The sequence below is a fragment of the Salmo trutta genome, chromosome 27 (assembly GCF_901001165.1).
Source record: "Salmo trutta chromosome 27, fSalTru1.1, whole genome shotgun sequence".
Taxonomy (NCBI): Eukaryota; Metazoa; Chordata; class Actinopteri; order Salmoniformes; family Salmonidae; genus Salmo; species Salmo trutta.
The window spans coordinates 40,045,641-40,064,627 of NC_042983.1; the positions used below are offsets into that span (position 1 = coordinate 40,045,641).

Sequence of the window (18,987 nt, forward strand, 5' to 3'; positions counted from 1 at the left end):
AATGGGTGTTTTGGAAGGAATCAGTGGCTAACTACAAGCTTAACAAAGCAATCACTAGCCTGCTATTCAGCATGACTTCTGCCGCATTCAAAACAACTAGAAACTTGGAACTGGGAAATCTTAGACTTCAGTGAGTTCAAGACAACTGGGAACTCCGACTGGGAAAACAAGTTTTGAACGGTCATTCAACTCGGAATTCCAAGTCGGAACTCGGGCCTCTTTCTTGTGCTCTGACCTGAAGATCACTGACTTCATGATTCAACCTTGTTTTTTTCAGTGTTCCCAGTTGTCTTGAAAGCACCATAAATCCAGAAAATGCCAGACTTTGATGACAAACCGCCGCGACACCTTCCTGTTCAAGTGAGCACAGCACAACAAGGTGAGTCCAAAAATGTCTTGTATGCTGCTCTATAAATGATGTAATATGCCAGGGAGATGTGTATACTGTAGCTAAGAAAGTAATACAAAGTGTATGTTGTGTAGTAAGCTGTTAGTAGCCCATGTGCCTCACCCTAATAATTGTGTCCCTTTCCCCTCTCATAACTTAGCCTACTGCTCTAACTTGGTGGTGCACATGTAGACTATATATATTGACTACATCCATCCTAGCTCTCTCATTAATGTCTTCATCAAAATTACGGATTGCCTCTTATCCACTCATTGTCCCCTTAAGCCATAGTTTGTACATCTCAACTGTCAGTAGAAACCACATTTGTTTAAGCAAGTCAGCCATATCAGCTATGTTTTTTAAAAGGATTCACTCCATGGTGCTGAAAAGAAAGCTCTGCTGTTGGGACAGCTTTATGTAGACCCTAACAGTTTGTGGGCACCGTTTGTCAAAGTTATAGTGCAATGAATGTATTGTTTAGTGTTGTGTTGTGTAGTGGCTTTGCTGGCATGCATCTAAAACATTTTGGGGGAGTTTTCCCCACCAAGATTTACATGCTACAATCACCACTGGGTGGGTGAATTATAACACATCAACCCTGTTACCTAAGAATGTTAGAATTAGGTGAAATAAAAGTTACACTCCCCAAAAGGTACTCAATTGGTGGAATGACCCAAGAACTGAACTGGAGGTGGGAGAGCTAACGATGCGTCTACTGTTGCTCTCTCCTCAGATTCTTAGAGAAGCTATTTCAATCTGATATTTCTCCTATGGTCTAAAATAGATGTGTATAGAGGACTCCTCTCTAATATAACATGTCACACATTGTGTCAGACTGATGGAATGTTAGGTGTCTCATTGAAAGTCTAACATCTACCATGACTACTGGATGTTTCAATTCTAATAAATAACAACAATCCACACCGTAACAACAATATTGCTTTTTTAATAACGGCTTTTATTAAAGCGTACAACTTTGCTAACGAAAATGACATCAACAAACATCACTGGCCTGACTTGAGCAGCTCTGCCCGGGGATGGAGCCAGCAACTTAGCTGCTACCGGTCCGGTCCAGGCTACCTGCAGACCTCCTCCCAGACCTCCTTTTCAGCACCTCCCCTTAACAGGTGAGGTGGTGGAAATGATCAGAGTTGCATTCAACTTGAATAAAGATGAGAAACTCTGGTCTGTGGAGCCACTGGTCTGAGGGGAGGACTTCTGTTTAAACCGTGTCCATTTGGGGATATTTTCTAGGACAGTAGAGGTGGTGAGCAGAGATGAATTCAACTTGGATAAAGATGAGAATCTCTGCTCTGGGGAGGAGAGTCACTGACCTTAGATGGTTTATTGCCTTGATAAAGAGGATACTTTCTGGCTTGAGGAGAATATAATGTTCTGTGGAGGAAATGTGGCTTGATGACTTGAAGAGGAGGAGGAATTATTGGGCGACACTTTTAATTACCAACGTAACCTCAGTGGAACTGTGGCTTCATCGAGTTCCAGCTCTAGGCAGACAGCAAGTCAGGAATGCTGTAAGACATCACAGAGACAGGTAAGTATCTATATATTTACATGTGTGTTGCATGTACACTAAACCCTCACATTTGGATAATGTCACTTTTTAAAGTGACAACAAATATATAAACAGTGTAACATGAATACATTTTTAAACATGATTTACCTCCTCTTAATTCTCTTCCAGATGCTTGGCTTTTTCCTGTTCTTGGAGGTTGGCTCTGATGTTTCAGCCTCTTCTGGAGCTTCCAGCTGCTGGCTCTCTGGCACCCCCTGTTGGTTCTCTGGCCACTCCTGCTGGTTCTCTGAACTCCCCTCCTGGTTCTCTGCCCATGCCTGTTGCCTCCTTGGCCCCTCCTGCTGGCCATCTCCAGATCCAACAGGCTCTTGGCTTACTTGTTGGCCTGTGGCCCATCCCGGCAATGCCTGACCGTGGTTGGAATCGTGGCTGTGTTGGGTGGTTGGACACCGGGTGTTGATTTGAGCATCAGCCTCCAGATTCATCTGTTCCAGGAATTTTTCCTTCATCCTCTCCCTCTCATCCTTCAGTTTCTGATGAGTCCTTTTTTTAAGCAGGGACTGCTCTCTCCACTGCTTATTGAAATCCTCCAACTTCTTCCTTCTCTCCTCATCCTTCAGCAGCTCCTTCCTCTTCTCCCTCTCTCTCTCTGCCCGGGTCATGGTGGATGTTAGCCTTGTGTGTCCAGGGATGGCTGGGAGGGGAGAAGAAGTAGAGTTCACATTCAACTAGGTGGATCTGGTATCAACTTAAATGTAATGGACACAGGGAATTAAGAATAGAAAACACAATTGGAGCTCAATGATTATTTAATCTTTTCAATTGAACAAGGCATGGAATTTGTCAATAACGTGCAATAATTCCCATCCCGAATTGACCTGACCCTAAGTTGAACATGAGTCCCAAATGGCACCTATTCTTTGTATAGTGTCAGGGCCTATGTGATAGCTTAGGGCTCCATGGCAACTAGGGGCCCCCCAACCCCCCCAAAAGCCTTTTTTGTGTGTGTTTTTTAGGAACTCTTTCTGGGTCTCTACTTAGTCTTGAGAGTTAGACTAGTAGATGACATAAGGTATCATTTAAAAATGTGGTTGTTACATCAGCAGTATTTTTCTTGTTATGTCAGTCAGTCACTCAATTAGCCATGTCAGCTAACATATTCTTTGGACAGTAGTTTTATATTGAAACAATGATGCAACATGATGACTGGTGTGGAACTTATGTGTGTAGAGGAGACTAAAGAGGATGATGTCATAAGCAGAGGGAAAACAGGTCTTACCTATATGGACGATCTTATAGCCCTCCCTAGCCTCTCTCTGATACGTTCTCCCGATCTTTTTCAGGTTCCTCTTCTCCCACTTCTTATTCACCCAGTCCACAGCTCTCCTTCGGATACTTTTATCAGGTGGGATAAGGTCCTCCTGGTCATCTTCCTTCTCCTCCTCCTCTTCACTGTTCTCTGTCTCACCCATCTTGTAATTCCCAGGGATCTCTCTTCTTTCCTCTTCTGACATCTCCTCTCTTTTGTTTGCCTTTATGGTGTTCTCTCTCTCTCTGATTAAAGCTAAATGGCCTTCAATGGCTCTCTTTCTCTCCTCCTCTCTCTTTTCCTCTCTCTGCCTCTCCTCCTCTCTTAGTCTGAACATTTCTTTCTGTCTGGCAATTCCAATCTCTCGTTTTTTATCCTGCTCCTCTTGTTGTCTTGCCCTCTCCTGTTTTCTTTCCATCTCCAGCCGTCTTTCCTCCTTCTCCCTCCTGATTTGTTGTCCTCTTTCTATGTGTTCTCGTTCCCCCTTCAACACTTCTAACCTCCTCTCTTTACGTCTATTGAAGACTTCCCGTGCTTTAGCTTTAACATTAACTACTACATCTTTCTTCATGCTTACTTCCTTTCCTCTCTCTTCTCTTTCCATGTACTCTTCCTCTGCTTTCTTAATAATCACTTCCTGCTTTTCTTCCATCTCTCTCTCCTGTTCTATCTCCAGTTCATTCTGCCCCTCATTTCTTCTTCCTGCTTCCTCCCTCTCTCTCATAATCATATTTTCTTTCTCCATCTTTTTCTGTTGCTGATCTTTTAATTCCATCTCTCCCTGATTCTCATTGTCTTTCTCCCTTTCTTTCTCTTTCTCCAATTGTTTCTGTCTCTCCTCTTGTTGTTGTCGTCTGTGTATCTCTTCTATCTTTCTCTGTATCGTGTTCTCCCTCTCTCTTCCCTCCTTCTCCATGTCAATTTGCTTCTGTTTCCATATATCTTCTTCTTCTTGATCTCTCTCAAACTTTCTCTTTCTCTCCTCTTGTTGTTGTCGTCTCTCTTTCTCTCCCATCTCTCTCTGTCTCTCTTTCCCATCGATTTCTGTCTGTCTCTCTTCTTCTCTTTCTTCCTCTTCCATCTCTATTTGCTTCTGTTTACATATTTCTTCATGCTCTCTTTCAATCTCTCTCTGTCTCTCTTCTTCTCTTTCCATATTTTTCTGTCTCTTCTCCATTCTCTTTCTTTCAATCTCTCTCTGTCTCTCTTTCTCCCTCTCTCCTTCTTCCTCTTCCATCTCTATTTGCTTCTGTTTACATCTTTCTTCTTCATGCTCTCTTTCAATCTCTCTCTGTCTCTCTTGCTCTCTTTCCATACTTTTTTGTCTCTTCTCAATTCTCTTTCTTTTGATCTCTCTCTGTCTCTCTTCTTCTCGTTCTTCCTCTTCCATCTCTATTTGCTTCTGTTTAAATATTTCTTCTTCATTCTCTCTTTCAATCTCTCTCTGTCTCTCTTCTTCTCTTTCTTTCTCTTCCATCTCTATTTTCTTCTGTTTACATCTTTCTTCTTCATGCTCTCTTTCAATCTCTCTCTGTCTCTCTTGCTCTCTTTCCATACTTTTTTGTCTCTTCTCAATTCTCTTTCTTTCAATCTCTCTCTGTCTCTCTTCTTCTCGTTCTTCCTCTTCCATCTCTATTTGCTTCTGTTTACATATTTCTTTATCATTCTCTCTTTCAATCTCTCTCTGTCTCTCTTCTTCTCTTTCTTTCTCTTCCATCTCTATTTGCTTCTGTTTACATCTTTCTTCTTCATTCTCTCTTTCAATCTCTCTCTGTCTCTCTTCTTCTCTTTCTTTCTCTTCCATCTCTATTTTCTTCTGTTTACATCTTTCTTCTTCATGCTCTCTTTCAATCTCTCTCTGTCTCTCTTCTTCTCTTTCCATATTTTTTTGTCTCTTCTCAATTCTCTTTCTTTTGATCTCTCTCTGTCTCTCTTTCTCCCTCTCTCGTTCTTTCTCTTCCATCTCTATTTGCTTCTGTTTACATATTTCTTCTTCATGCTCTCTTTCAATCTCTCTCTGTCTCTCTTCTTCTCTTTCCATATTTTTCTGTCTCTTCTCCATTCTCTTTCTTTTGATCTCTCTCTGTCTCTCTTTCTCCCTCTCTCGTTCTTCCTCTTCCATCTCTATGTGCTTCTGTTTGCGTCTCTCCTCTTCTTCTTCTCTCTCCATCTCCTTCTTCTTCTCATCTTCTTGGTGTCTCTGTTTTGTTATTTTCTCCCTTCTCTTTCTTTCTACATCTTTCTGTTTGTTGTTCTCACCCTCCATCTTCTCCTCCATGTCCATTTGGTTCTGTTTCCATTGATTTTTTTCTGTTTCCATATTTTCTATTTCTATCAGCTGCACCTTGATTTTCTTGACGACTTCCTCCAATTCAGACGTCTTTTTGTCATTGATGAGGGCTGTCTCCATCTCCATCTCTCTCTCCACTCTATTTTTCATCTCCTCTTCACTTCGTCTCCAATCATTTTCTCTCTCTCTGTCTCTATCAAATGTTCTCTCTGGTTCAGTCTCGTCTTTCAATCTAATCTCTTCTTTCATTCTCGCAACCTCTCTGTCTAACACTAGTACATTTTGGTTAACCTGTTTCACTCTCTCATTCTGTCTTCTATATGCTTCTTTCGCTCTTTCAAATTTGATTTTGTATTGAATTTCTTTTGTTGTCATATCTTCTTTCAGTCTCTCAACCTCTCTCTCTAACTCTTTTACCTTTCTGTTAACCAGTTTGACTTTCTCGTTCTCTGCAATACGCATGTCTCTTTCTCTTTCAAATATGATTTCCTTTTCCATCTCTTTCAATCTCTCAATCTCTCGTTCTAACGCTTTTATCGTTTCTTCTGCCTGTTTCACTTTCTTCTTCATTTCTTGTCTTTCCAATTCTGCTTTTCTCTCCCTTTCCATCTCCCTTTCTCTCTCTTTTTCCCTCTCTCTTTCCCTCTCTCTTTCTGTCTCAATAGGTTTGTTGTTCCAGGCCAGTCTTGGTCGCTGATCCTCCATGACTTTCTGCCATAGCCTCAATCTCTCTATCTCTTGCTTCATTTGAAAAGGTGAAATTAGTGATAATCTATGACCAAGACATACTTTCAAAGGATTTGCAGAGAATGATACATAGTAATACAACCTAGACCTAGGTAATTGAATCAAACACTGGACAACATCAATAGCAGGGTTATTTTGATCAATTCATCTGGACAATTCATTGTCAATTAATGTATTGACATGTTTGAAAGAATTATGAGACATTTTATGGACAAATACAAACACACAACTAGCTTGCCCATTCAGTTAGGGGTTTGAGAAATTCTCGTTGCAATTTGTGTGATGTTATAACAATGTTGCCTCTGATGTTTATGCTTGTAGAAATTACTCCTACAAATGATGTTTCACTAATGCAATTATTTACAACCTGCACACATACAGTTATCAACAACAACAACAGTAATGATGTTACTAAGGAAGTGGATATTCAACCGGCAGAAGAAAGGCATAGGGGTTGAGATAAATGAAGGTTAGGTTCAGGACCTAGGGTTGGGTTAAGGTAAAGGTTAGGTATAGTTTCAGTGAGGTCAAGGTAAGGGTTAACGTTAAGGAAAGGCATATAAGTTAACATTGGGTTAGTGTACCGCTGTCCACCGTCATTCATTTTCAGCTGGGTGAATATACACTGCCTTTTAATAATAACAATGACATGTCTTACGTGGGCCAGTTGTAGATCCACCATCAGTCGCTCCAGCAGATGATTGAGTCTCTTGATCTCCTGCATTTTTTTCTGGTTCTCCTTCGCTTCTGTGACTCTCTCTGCCTCCCTCTGTCTCTCTGCCTCTCTCTGTCTCTCTGCTTCTCTCTGTCTCTCTGCCTCCCTCTGGCTCTCTGCTTCTCTCTGTCTCTCTGCTTCTCTCTGTCTCTCTGCCTCCCTCTGTCTCTCTGCCTCCCTCTGTCTCTCTGCCTCCCTCTGTCTCTCTGCCTCCCGCTGGCTCTCTGCTTCTCTCTGGCTCAGGATTTCAACCTTCCACTCTTTCATTAGACCCCTGTCTACTCTTCTTCTCCTCCTTACCTCTTCTAAAAGGGATCTGAGATGGTCTGTCTCAGACTGTAATTGTTCAATGATCTTGTCCTTCTCCGTTCCACCATTTCTCTTCTTCTTTTCCTCCTCCCAGAGGCAGACTTGAAGTCTGTCCATCTCCTTCTTCTGATTTCGGATCGTTCGATCCTTCCCCCTCAACTCAAGCATGTGGGCTTCCTTCGTTGTACAGGTCTTTTTCTCTTCTCTCAGGAACTGAACCTCCATCTCTGCCTGCTGGTAGCTGGGAGCAAATGAATGTCAACACATTATTTAGGAAGTGAACTCAGACAATTTATTACAGCGTTAAAATAATAATTAAACCTCTGCGCAATTAAACTGTCTTTAATAACACAACTCACACAACTGTGACTTACAGTACGTGAATGTAATGAGTTGACTGTCCATGATGGCCAGAGGTGGGTAATGTGTAGCTCTGGTCCAGGGCGTTACGTACAGCTTGCAGACACTGAGCCTTCCTTCAGCAAGCCGCACATAATGCCCTGGACCAGAGCTAGGTTATGTGATGAATGACTTACAGACTGTTCCACATGATAGGAGGGGGTAAGAAGACAGTCCCAGTAGGAGACGGAGATCGTCCAGAAGAAGAAGTGTCCATCTCCTCAGAGACTGCAGGAAAGGTCTACAAGTTTTATTTCTGGAAAATAAAGAGATGCCTTCGTTCAGCAACAATGTGTGTTTCTATGTTTCTGTCACTAGATGGGGCCATTGTACACAACATTTACTCACCAGGTCAGTGAATTCAGAAATAGTCTACACAATACAGTACTCAAGCTCTAGCCTACAACCCATCATGCATCAGCACAAGTAATATAATAATACCTCATCACAACTTCATAATCACAGTACACCTGGATTGTGTTCACAAAGTGTTTCAGGGTAGGAGTGCTGATCTAGGATCAGGTCCCCCCCGTCCATCAAAACTTGTTTAATATGATTCAAAAGACAAAACTGATTATTGATCAGCACTCCTATGAGACTTTGTGAATATGAGCCTGTGTGAAAGAACCTTCCTGGCATATGCTGGCTAGACAGTACAGACAGACAGATATTCCGACAGACAGACAGGTCAGTCAGCAAGACAGACAGACAGACAGACAGAGTAGATACAGATGGAGTAATTGATAGCAACAGAAATAACAAAGCTATAATAAATAACTGGATTTTATAAGGCTAGCTATATAATGACAGAAAGGAAAAATATTTCAAATACATTAACGTTCACATGTGTTATCTTACCATGACAGAATTATAGTCTAAGTAGGCTAGCGGTTGGTTCATGTATTGTAAACTTGTGTAAATATTTGACTCACCTCAAATCACACGTGTCAAAGCGCAGTTTTAGTGTGGAACCGAATAATATCTTTGGCATTAACTTTCTCTGGTCTGGAGCTGTATTGTTGCGTCATTTGAAACGCTTGAGCGTCATAATCGGTTGACCGCGCCTGCTTGATTGACAGCTAGGGGTTCTCCTGGGCATCAGTGTCCAAAAGTCGATATTGTTGAGCTACTCATAATTGATAAAGACATTTATAACCCTTTTCACTTGACTTTTATTTCGTGTATTTTTGCCTAAGGTTATTTGGTAGTCTATGTTGTGTGATTTCTCTTTGTATGGACCTAAAGTTCAATGAAATACAAACAGCAACCATAGACTACAAACATTTCCCACACAAATACAAATGTGGGTGTTTAGTGAGTACACAAAATAATAACAGGACAGCCATAACTGTACAAACAAACATACAATCACAACTCTTGGGCACCAAATATTCAATGCAAAAGCCAAAAGGTAGGCTAACATGAAGTCCGATTCTGAAATGCGCGTCAACAATTGAAGAAGTCGTTTTTAAGCATGAAATAAATCCTCGTGGACCAGATTGACCCGCTCTCCCCACTATGTATTGTTTCTGCAGTGAGGATTCACCCCCTTTAGACAATCATGTTGTAATTTATCTGCAGAAAAACGTTGATCTGAGCTCAACAAGCAGTAGTAGCAGTATGCAAATCAGAGAGCCAGATGAATGGATCTTTCACCGATGCATTTCGGTTCCCGACGTTCAACAAAAAGATCCGTTCAAAAAGAGCCGTTCGTTCGTGAACGACACATCACCACACTGTAGTTCTCCACCATTGCGTATCGTGAGCTGGAGGAGCGTTCGTCCAACCTCTCATCCAAGTAAATGGCAGCGGCGCATCATCCATCCGCTGAATGTCCCAAGGGAGGGAGGATAGTTTACGATTCAACAAGCGTTTGGGGAGCACATTCATTGAAACGCAATGAGTGTTTTTAAATTGTTGAGGGACTCTTGCTCCAGGGGAAATCTCAGCAGCGATGTCTCTGCTGTGCGTCAGAGGTGGGATCTTTACCTTCTTCACTATGCTTATTATACTGTACATATCTGTCACATTAATCACATTGCACTCAGGAAAGTTGTCTGTAGGCTATTGGGGAGATGCGCATAGCCCGTTGAGTTGTCACGTTCCAGTCCAAATGTAGTAGAGTTAAAAAGGTTATTCCAGCAACTTTCAAATTATTAGAATAGTACACAACGCAGAACAGAACAATCAGGTTGAGGGTCAGTGGCCCAAGCACGCAAACAGGAATATTCCAAGTTCAGACAGAAGGGGGGAGTCAGATCGCCAGGAACTTTACTTTTGGTTTCTAATTTTAATTGTTGCGCTACTGGTGATGCCTGTTGATGTTAGGTAGGCAGCTACAGTAGCTGAAATATGTTAACATCTTCAAGTTTTGTTTCATTAAATGTATTTTATTTTATCTGGGTGCTTACGTCACCTACTAAACACCTTGGTACTACCCATAGCTCCCGTTCTCCTCAGTCTGAGAAAACACTGAGAGAGAAAGGTACAGGTTGCAGATTACTCCTTTGTAGAAGTCCGTAACGTGAAATAAATAAAACGTCCCAAGGTTAATGCTGTAGATATTGTTATAAGGGGACGTGAGACTATCGAAACACGTAACTTTCAGAGTTTTATTGTTGTTATTAATATAGTTACAGAGTGCTAAAAGTGTTGCTAGCTAGCATGACTTTCTTTCTATGATGCAGACGGCTAGCTGAGCTGCCGACTAGTGATGGTGTTGCATGATGGGGGATGTAGTTTATGCCCTATAAGGCGATTTTACATTGTAACTTGTTTGTGTTGCAGTGGTTTTGTACATGAGTTGTTGTATTTTGCTACTATCAACACTGAAAGCACCTAGCAATGTATTGGGGATGTGAGACAGGATATGTGTTTTACCTTTCTTCATGCTCCTGTGTAGAACAACTTGTCAGGTGTTGCATTGGAGACTGATGTGTTCCTGTCCTGTCTTTTCACAATACTATTGCAGATCAACATAAAAGCCTTAAAGACAGCCGTGGTGTCGCTCTTCATTTCTTGGTTCTCCTGTGGTACATAAGAAACCCGCTACACAAACATGACCTGGGATGTGAGAAGGGAGCTATTCTATAACACATGTAGATGACATGTTGTCTTTATATGTAGATTACATTTTGGTTTTATATTTCATATTTGATTGATGATTAGGCCTTTGACTTTTGATTCCACTTTGGCTACCTTGCACCATATTGTCCTCTCTTGCTATATCTTACACTTTATGCCCTTGTGCTGATCTTCTCTCTAAACAATAATCATGATAGTGTGAATGAGTTGAGTAAACTACACTGTTGTTATCTTCTCAGTCTGTACTGTACTGTCCCTGGAAGACCCTCCACATAGTTCACCTAGATCCAGTCCACTTTGTACCGCTGGTCAACTAATCATCAAAACCTCTGATTAGTGAATCAGGTGTGCTGGTGGTGGAATACATGATATGAACTGGTTAGGGGGAGGACAGGTTTGAGAAGGGAGATACTAAATGGACTTTTCGGACCAACATCCCACTGACAGCCCGTCTAGCCAAATCCTAAAACTGACCCTAACCTTAACCCTAACATTAACCAAACCTTTAAGCCTTAAAGGTAGTCTCATCATGGGTGTGATTCATACTGTAGTTTCTCCATGTGTCCAGTAAACCTCCTCTCATCATGGGTGTGATTCAGACTGTAGTTTCTCCCTGTGTCCAGTAAACCTCCTCTCATCATGGGTGTGATTCAGACTGTAGTTTCTCCCTGTCTCCAGTAAACCTCCTCTCATCATGGGTGTGATTCAGACTGTAGTTTCTCCCTGTGTCCAGTAAACCTCCTCTCATCATGGGTGTGATTCAGACTGTAGTTTCTCCCTGTGTCTCCAGTAAACCTCCTCTCATCATGGGTGTGATTCAGACTGTAGTTTCTCCCTGTGTCTCCAGTAAACCTCGTCTCATCATGGGTGTGATTCAGCCTGAAGCTGGAGAGGCCAGTGGCAAACCAGCCCGACCACTTTATTACTAGTTGGGGATAGATTGTATCTCTAGAGTTACAGTAGGGCATTTCCATGTAAAGGACCCAGGAGCACCAACGTGATGTTCATAGGAGCATGTGTAATTTGGTGTCAAATGAAATCTAAGAGTCTATATTTTTGGTAAATGTAACTCTAGATTCATTTTTCAACCAGTGAAGGCTTTGATTTCTGGGTAAACATGGAAAAGGGATCTTAGAAAACATCTTCCAGAAAAAGTCTTAAAAGGTCCAATATCAGAACTACATAAAAACAGAATCATGTTGACGTAAAGACCCCTGACTACTAATATCAACACTTACATTTGGGTTTAGAGAAAGAGTTAACCTTCTTTAAGTTTCAGAAATATTCCCTTGTGCCTTTTAATTCCGTTACCAAAAACCCACATAACTTTCAGGTATTTTCACATTTCTCTCCCTCAGTGAGGAGGGATTATAATGAAAGAAATGGTAGAGATAAAAATGACTTATAGTGATTTTTCTGAGATCAACTTTGTTAAGTGGTTCAAATTCGTAATTCCAAATTGGTAACGGAATTACCAAAAAATCTGTAATAGAATTACTGCAACTGAATTGGCTACAATGGAAATCAAAATAGTCACAAACCACAATTGGGTCACCTGGTACTGTCCTCCCTTCCACTGGCATACTGTTCAGCTCATAAAGGTTTTCTTTCTCTTCTCTTGTGGTCAAACCAAGAGTGTTAATACAGTCTGTCTGGACAATCTCTCTCTCTCTCTCTCTTTCTCTCTCTCTCTCTCTCTCTCTCTTTCTCTCTCTCTCTCAAATGATTCAGTGTTTTACTGAGTCACTCTGACCAGACTGACTGATTTGGTTTGTTTTCTCAGACACTATAATTGATTAACTGTCGATCTCAGGAGTCATATTTTTTTATTTATTTTATTTTATTTCACCTTTATTTAACCAGGTAGGCAAGTTGAGAACAAGTTCTCATTTACAATTGCGACCTGGCCAAGATAAAGCAAAGCAGTTCGACAACATACAAAAACACAGAGTTACACATGGAGTAAAACAACATACAATCAATGATGCAGAAGAAAAAATAAGACTATATACAATGTGAGCAAATGATGTGAGATACGGGAGGTAAAGGCAAAAAAATGCCATGGTGGCAAAGTAAATAAAGTATGGCAAGAAAAACACTGGAATGGTAGATTTGTAGTTTGAGGAAAGTTAAAAGTTAAAATATAAATAATATGGTGCAAAGGAGCAAAATAAATAAAATAAATAAATACAGTAGGGGAAGAGGTAGTAGTTTGGGCTAAATTAAGGATGGGCTATGTACAGGTGCAGAGATCTGTGAGCTGCTCTGACAGCTGGTGCTTAAAGCTAGTGAGGGAGATAAGTGTTTCCAATTTTAGAGATTTTTGTAGTTCGTTCCAGTCATTGGCAGCTGAGAAATGGAAGGAGAGACGACCAAAGGAGGAGTTGGCTTTAGGGGAGACCAGAGAGATATACCTGCTGGAGCGCGTGCTACAGGTGGGTGCTGCTATGGTGACCAGTGAGCGGAGATAAGGGGGGACTTTACCTAGCAGGGTCTTGTAGATGACCTGGAGCCAATGTGTTTGGCGACGATTATGAAGTGAAGGCCAGCCAACGAGAGCATACAGGTCGCAGTGGTGGGTTGTATATGGGGCTTTGGTGACAAAACGGATGGCACTGTGATAGACTGCATTCAGCTTGTTGAGTAGGGTATTGGAGGCTATTTTGTAAATGACATCGCCGAAGTCGAGGATTGGTAGGATGGTCAGTTTTACGAGGGTATGTTTGGCAGCATGAGTGAAGGATGCTTTGTTGCGAAATAGGAAGCCAATTCTAGATTTCACTTTGGATTGGAGATGATTGATGTGAGTCTGGAAGGAGAGTTTACAGTCTAACCAGACACCTAGGTATTTGTAGTTGTCCACAAATTCTAAGTTAGAACCGTCCAGAGAAGTTATGTTGGATGGGCGGGCAGGTGCAGGCAGCGATCGGTTGAAGAGCATGCATTTAGTTTTACTTGTGTTTAGGAGCAGTTGGAGACCACGGAAGGAGAGTTGAATGGCATTGAAGCTCGTCTGGAGGGTTGTTAACACAGTGTCCAAAGAAGGGCCAGAAGTATACAGAATGGTGTTGTCTGCGTAGAGGTGGATCAGAGATTCACCAGCAGCAAGAGCGACATCATTTATGTATACAGAGAAAAGAGTTGGCCCAAGAATTGAACCCTGTGGTACCCCCATAGAGACTGCCAGAGGTCCAGACAGTAGGCCCTCCGATTTGACACACTGAACTCTGTCAGAGAAGTAGTTGGTGAACCAGGCGACGCAATCGTTTGAGAAACCAAGGCTACTAAGTCTGCCGATGAGGATGTGGTGATTAACAGAGTCAAAAGCTTTGGCCAGGTCAATGAATACGGCAGCACAGTATTGTTTCTTATCGATGGCGGTTATGATGTCGTTTAGGACCTTGAGCGTGGCTGAGGTGCACCCATGACCAGCTCTGAAACCAGATTGCATAGCGGAGAGGGTGCGGTGGGATTCGAAATAGTCGGTAATCTGTTTGTTGACTTGGCTTTCGAAGACCTTAGAAAGGCAGGGTAGGATGGATATAGGTCTGTAGCAATTTGGGTCAAGAGTGTCACCTCCTTTGAAGAGGGGGATGACAGCAGCTGCTTTCCAATCTATGGGAATCTCAGACGACACGAAAGAGAGGTTGAACAGGCTAGTAATAGGGGTTGCAATAATTTCGGCAGATAATTTTAGAAAGAAAGGGTCCAGATTGTCAAGCCCAGCTGATTTGTAGGGGTCCAGATTTTGCAGCTCTTTCAGAACATCAGCTGAATGGATTTGGGAGAAGGAGAAATGGGGGAGGCTTGGGCGAGTAGCTGTGGGGGGTGCAGTGCTGTTGAATGCAGTAGGGGTAGTTAGGTGGAAAGCATGGCCAGCCGTAGAAAAATGCTTATTGAAATTCTCAATTATAGTGGGCTTATCGGTGGTGACAGAGTTTCCTATCCTCAGTGCAGTGGGCAGTTGGGAGGAGGTGTTCTTATTCTCCATGGACTTTACAATGTCCCAGAACTTTTTAGAGTTGGAGTTGCACGAAGCAAATTTCTGTTTGAAAAAGCTAGCCTTGGCGTTTCTAACTGCCTGTGTGTATTGGTTTCTAACTTCCCTAAAAAGTTGCATATCGCGGGGGCAGTTCGATGCTAATGCAGAACGCCACAGGATATTTTTGTGTTGGTTAAGGGCAGTCAGGTCTGGGGAGAACCAAGGGCTATATCTGTTCCTGGTTCTAAATTTCTTGAAAGGGGCATGCTTATTTAAGATGGAGAGGAAGGCATTTTAAAAAAATAACCAGGCATGCTCTACTGACGGGATGAGGTCAATATCCTTCCAGGATACCAGGGCCAGGTCGATTAGAAAGGCTTGCTCGTTGAAATGTTTCAGGGAGCGTTTGACAGTGATGAGTGGAGGTCGTTTGACCGCTGACCCATTACGGGTGCAGGCAATGAGGCAGTGATCGCTGAGATCTTGGTTGAAAACAGCAGAGGTGTAATTAGAGGGCACATTGGTTAGGATGATATCTATGAGGGTGCCAGTGTTTGCGGCTTTGGGGTTGTACCTGGTGGGTTCATTAATAATTTGTGTGAGATTGAGGGCATCAAGCTTGGATTGTAGAATGGCTGGGGTGTTAAGCATGTCCCAGTTTAGGTCGCCTAGTAGCACGAGCTCTGAAGATAGATGGGGGGCAATCAGTTCACATATGGTGTCCAGAGCACAGCTAGGGGCCGAGGGGGGTCTATAGCAGGCGGCAACGGTGAGAGACTTGTTTTTGGAGAGGTGGATTTTTAAAAGTAGAAGTTCAAATTGTTTGGGTACAGACCTGGATAGCAGGACAGAACTCTGCAAGCTATCTCTGCAGTAGATTGCAACACCGCCCCCTTTGGTCGTTCTATCTTGTCTGAAAACGTTGTAGTTAGGGATGAAGATTTCACAGTTTTTGGTGGACTTCCTAAGCCAAGATTCAGACACAGCTAGGACATCCGGGTTGGCAGAGTGTGCTAAAGCAGTGAATAAAACAAACTTAGGGAGGAGGCTTCTAATGTTAACATGCATGAAACCAAGGCTATTACGGTTACAGAAGTCATCAAAAGAGAGCGCCTGGGGAGTAGGAGTGGAGCCAGGCACTGCAGGGCCTGGATTCACCTCTACATCCCCAGAGGAGCAGAGAAGAATAAGTATGAGGGTACGGCTAAAAGCTATAAGAATTGGTCGTCTGTGACGTCCAGAATAGAGAGAAAAAGGAGCAGGTTTCTGGGGGCGATAAAATAGCTTCAAGGTATAATGTACAGACAAAGGTATGGTGGGATGTGAGTACAGAGGAGGTAAACCTAGGCATTTAGTGATTATGAGAGAGATATTGTCTCTAGAAACATCATTGAAACCAGAAGATGTCATAGCATGTGTGGGTGGAGGAACTGAGAGGTTGGATAAGGTATAATGAGCAGGGCTAGAGGCTCTACAGTGAAATAAGCCAATAAACACTAACCAGAACAGCAATGGACAAGGCATATTGACATTAAGGAGAGGCATGCTTAGCCGAGTGATCAGAGGGTCCAGTGAGATTCAGACAGCTAGCCGGGCCATAGGTAGCAAGCTGGTGGAAGATGGGAGGGAGGTCTGTTTTTAGCCACCTCGTGCGTTTCCGTCTGTGGGTTAGTGGGGTTCCGTGTGGAAGGGGGGACCTGTCCAAGTTGGCAAAATAGTTAGTTATAGTGGCCCAAGAAAAGTGTCCGATAGACCTATTCAGATCGCAGCCGAAAAGACAGCTAACGGTTAGCCGGCCGCAGATGGGCGATCAGGTTACGTCGCGACGGAGGGGCCAGTTGGACAACTCCCTCGGGCAGATAACGTCGGTGGTCCAGTCGTGAAGACCCGATGGGGCTCCGCATCGGCAGTAAAACGGGTCAGGATAGGTGAGTTGTAGCCCAGGAGACACTTCAGCTGGCTAGCTCAGGAATAGCCCACGAGTGGCTGACGGAACTCTTCAGCTGGCTAGCTGGTTAGCTCCGTAATAATGTGTGTTAATTCCGTGACCGACGTTGCCAATAGTCACTCAGATAGCAGCTAGCTAGCTGCAAGATCCAGGTGTATATGTCCAGAGCCTGCGGTAGAAATCGGGGAAAGGAGAGAGAATAGGTCCGATATGCTCTGGTCTGAGTCGCGCTGTACAAAAACTGGCGATAGCTTTTCGAGCTAATGGATAGCTGAGGACGGCTAACCGTGGCTAGCTGAACTTCAACGTTAGCCAGTGAAAATGGCTAACCTCTGGCTAGCTTCTGTTGTGGAATTCAGATGAGGTAAATAATACTTTCTTATTATTTTTTATTTTTTTTAAATTGGTGAGGCGGGTTGCAGGAGAGTGCTTTGAGGTTGAGTATTTGAATAAAAAAATGTAAAAAGATAAGTGAAGAAAAAAACATGTAAATATATATATACACGAGACACGACAGGACGTCTGAACTGCTACGCCATCTTGGATATTGAGTTGGCTTCAGTCTCAGTGGTCACACTGCACATGATTCAGAGTAAAGCTTCCTGATTCAGAATCAAACTGACTGATTCAGGATCTCTGTTAACACTGGAACAGCTGGGCCTCAAGACCCCCCCATCAAGCTGATGAGCAGTCATTTTGACTGCAACATTCTAACAGTGTAAAACATTTCATATATGCTATCGCAAAAATAATCATTTGGTTGTGTTTATGAAAGCCATGGGCAACATTAGAATACCAGTTTTATTTGACTTCAAATAACACAATAGCATTTCATTACATTATGTTACTGTAGGCTATAGGTAAAAATTAAACGCCACTAAAAACACCACAATCAAGTGTTGAATCAATTGTATTCATGGAGTGTCTTTGTTCCGACTATGAAACAGAAATCATATGTGATGTAACACAGTAACAGCTTGTTTTTATAAGGACTAAATAAATAAAATACCCCAACCACCAAGACGTGAGGTCAAATGATGAAAACATTGGTAGAACAAACATCATTATCATCACCAAGTAGCCTTGATAAATAGTGGTCAGCAGATAAACCTGAATTAACAGGGTAAAATGATGAGACGGAGAAACGTTACTAGTGTTCAGTAGTTGGCGTTCTCCAAGATGTATTAAAATACTGTTCTCTTTTGTTAATCTTTTTGGTTGTCAAAACCAAGTATCCATTACAACTCTATTGTTGCATTACATCTCCACATTTCATATTCCAGTATCAAAAAAATAAAAAGTCTTCAGTTAAAAAACTATCACCACACATCTACACATTCACATTACATATAACTCACTGTACTATCAGTGTCAATTTGGAAAAAGCTATAAATTACTGGAGGTCTGTGCTAAACGGTGCTACAACCATTATATTATAAACCACTAACATGTAAGATAACATTGACTGAGATCAACTATCCTAGAGCTAGCTAGCGCTTAGACAAGCTACATTTGGTTAGCATCAAGTTAGCAAACTGTTAAATGTTTATTTTTGTAAAAATATTATCACATTTTATCGTGACATCACATGTTTACATCTATTACCTGAACTAAACTGAGTCTTTGTTGATAGAAAATAAAACAAATAGGATCTAAAATGTTGTTGAAAAAAAGTACAGAAAGTTCGGACGCCATCTTGATCCCTTCTCTTACGTGTAAACCGTTAGTAACCTAGCCAACCTCCATTACTTACAATGGGGAAAATACCAACCAGTTTATCACTCTGTTAAAACTCTCTTTAATTGACCAAACTCATGGACGATGTAGTTAACCATGTTACCTCAATATTTTGAGGGTCATATTGCACTTTTGCACATTACGTAACTGAATTAATAGGGTAAAATGATGAGACGGAGAAACGTTATTCGTTTTCAGTAGTAGGCATTCTCCAAGATTGAAGAAGAAACCTCTAAGACCTCACGATCTCACTAACGCTCCCCATTGACGTCACAGCTCCCCCTAGCAGCAGTAATAATATACATTTATTTAAATGCAAATACCTGGGTTGTCTAGAACATTATACAAGGGATGGCTCCATCAGATAACAAATGAAGTAAAACATCAAAAATATGACCATACATATTTGTGTGTGGCACATATACACATGTCATATGCTTGGGTGCCACCTTGGCATCTCTGATCTGCTTGCTTCAGTCGTGGAAAAAGTACTCAATTGTCTTACTTGAGTAAAAGTAAAGATACCTGAATTGAAAATGACTCAA

General features: G+C 42.0%; 2 protein-coding genes and 1 long non-coding RNA gene across 3 annotated transcripts in view; all 3 read right to left on the minus strand.

Annotated features, from left to right (window-relative positions):
- Positions 1-1,314: 1,314 nt before the first annotated feature.
- On the minus strand, positions 1,315-4,245 carry LOC115165133 (vicilin-like seed storage protein At2g18540). The gene is made up of 3 exons (XM_029718176.1): positions 3,202-4,245; positions 2,070-2,616; positions 1,315-1,918 (listed from the first exon to the last, which is right to left on the minus strand). The coding sequence occupies exons 1-3, from the start codon at positions 4,145-4,147 to the stop codon at positions 1,894-1,896; spliced, it is 1,518 nt and encodes a 505-aa protein (XP_029574036.1). The 5' UTR covers positions 4,148-4,245; the 3' UTR covers positions 1,315-1,893.
- A 1,219-nt stretch (positions 4,246-5,464) lies between these two features.
- Positions 5,465-18,987, minus strand: part of LOC115165099 (uncharacterized) — a 32,168-nt gene continuing 18,645 nt past the window's right edge. Inside the window, 3 exon segments of the mRNA XM_029718134.1 lie at positions 5,465-5,787; positions 7,284-7,533; positions 12,087-12,465. Of these exon segments, the coding sequence (XP_029573994.1) occupies positions 5,668-5,787; positions 7,284-7,533; positions 12,087-12,465 (749 nt within the window). The 3' untranslated portion in view covers positions 5,465-5,667.
- On the minus strand, positions 7,277-9,242 carry LOC115165154 (uncharacterized). The gene is made up of 2 exons (XR_003870079.1): positions 8,624-9,242; positions 7,277-7,947 (listed from the first exon to the last, which is right to left on the minus strand). It is a non-coding gene; the product is annotated as an uncharacterized LOC115165154 (long non-coding RNA).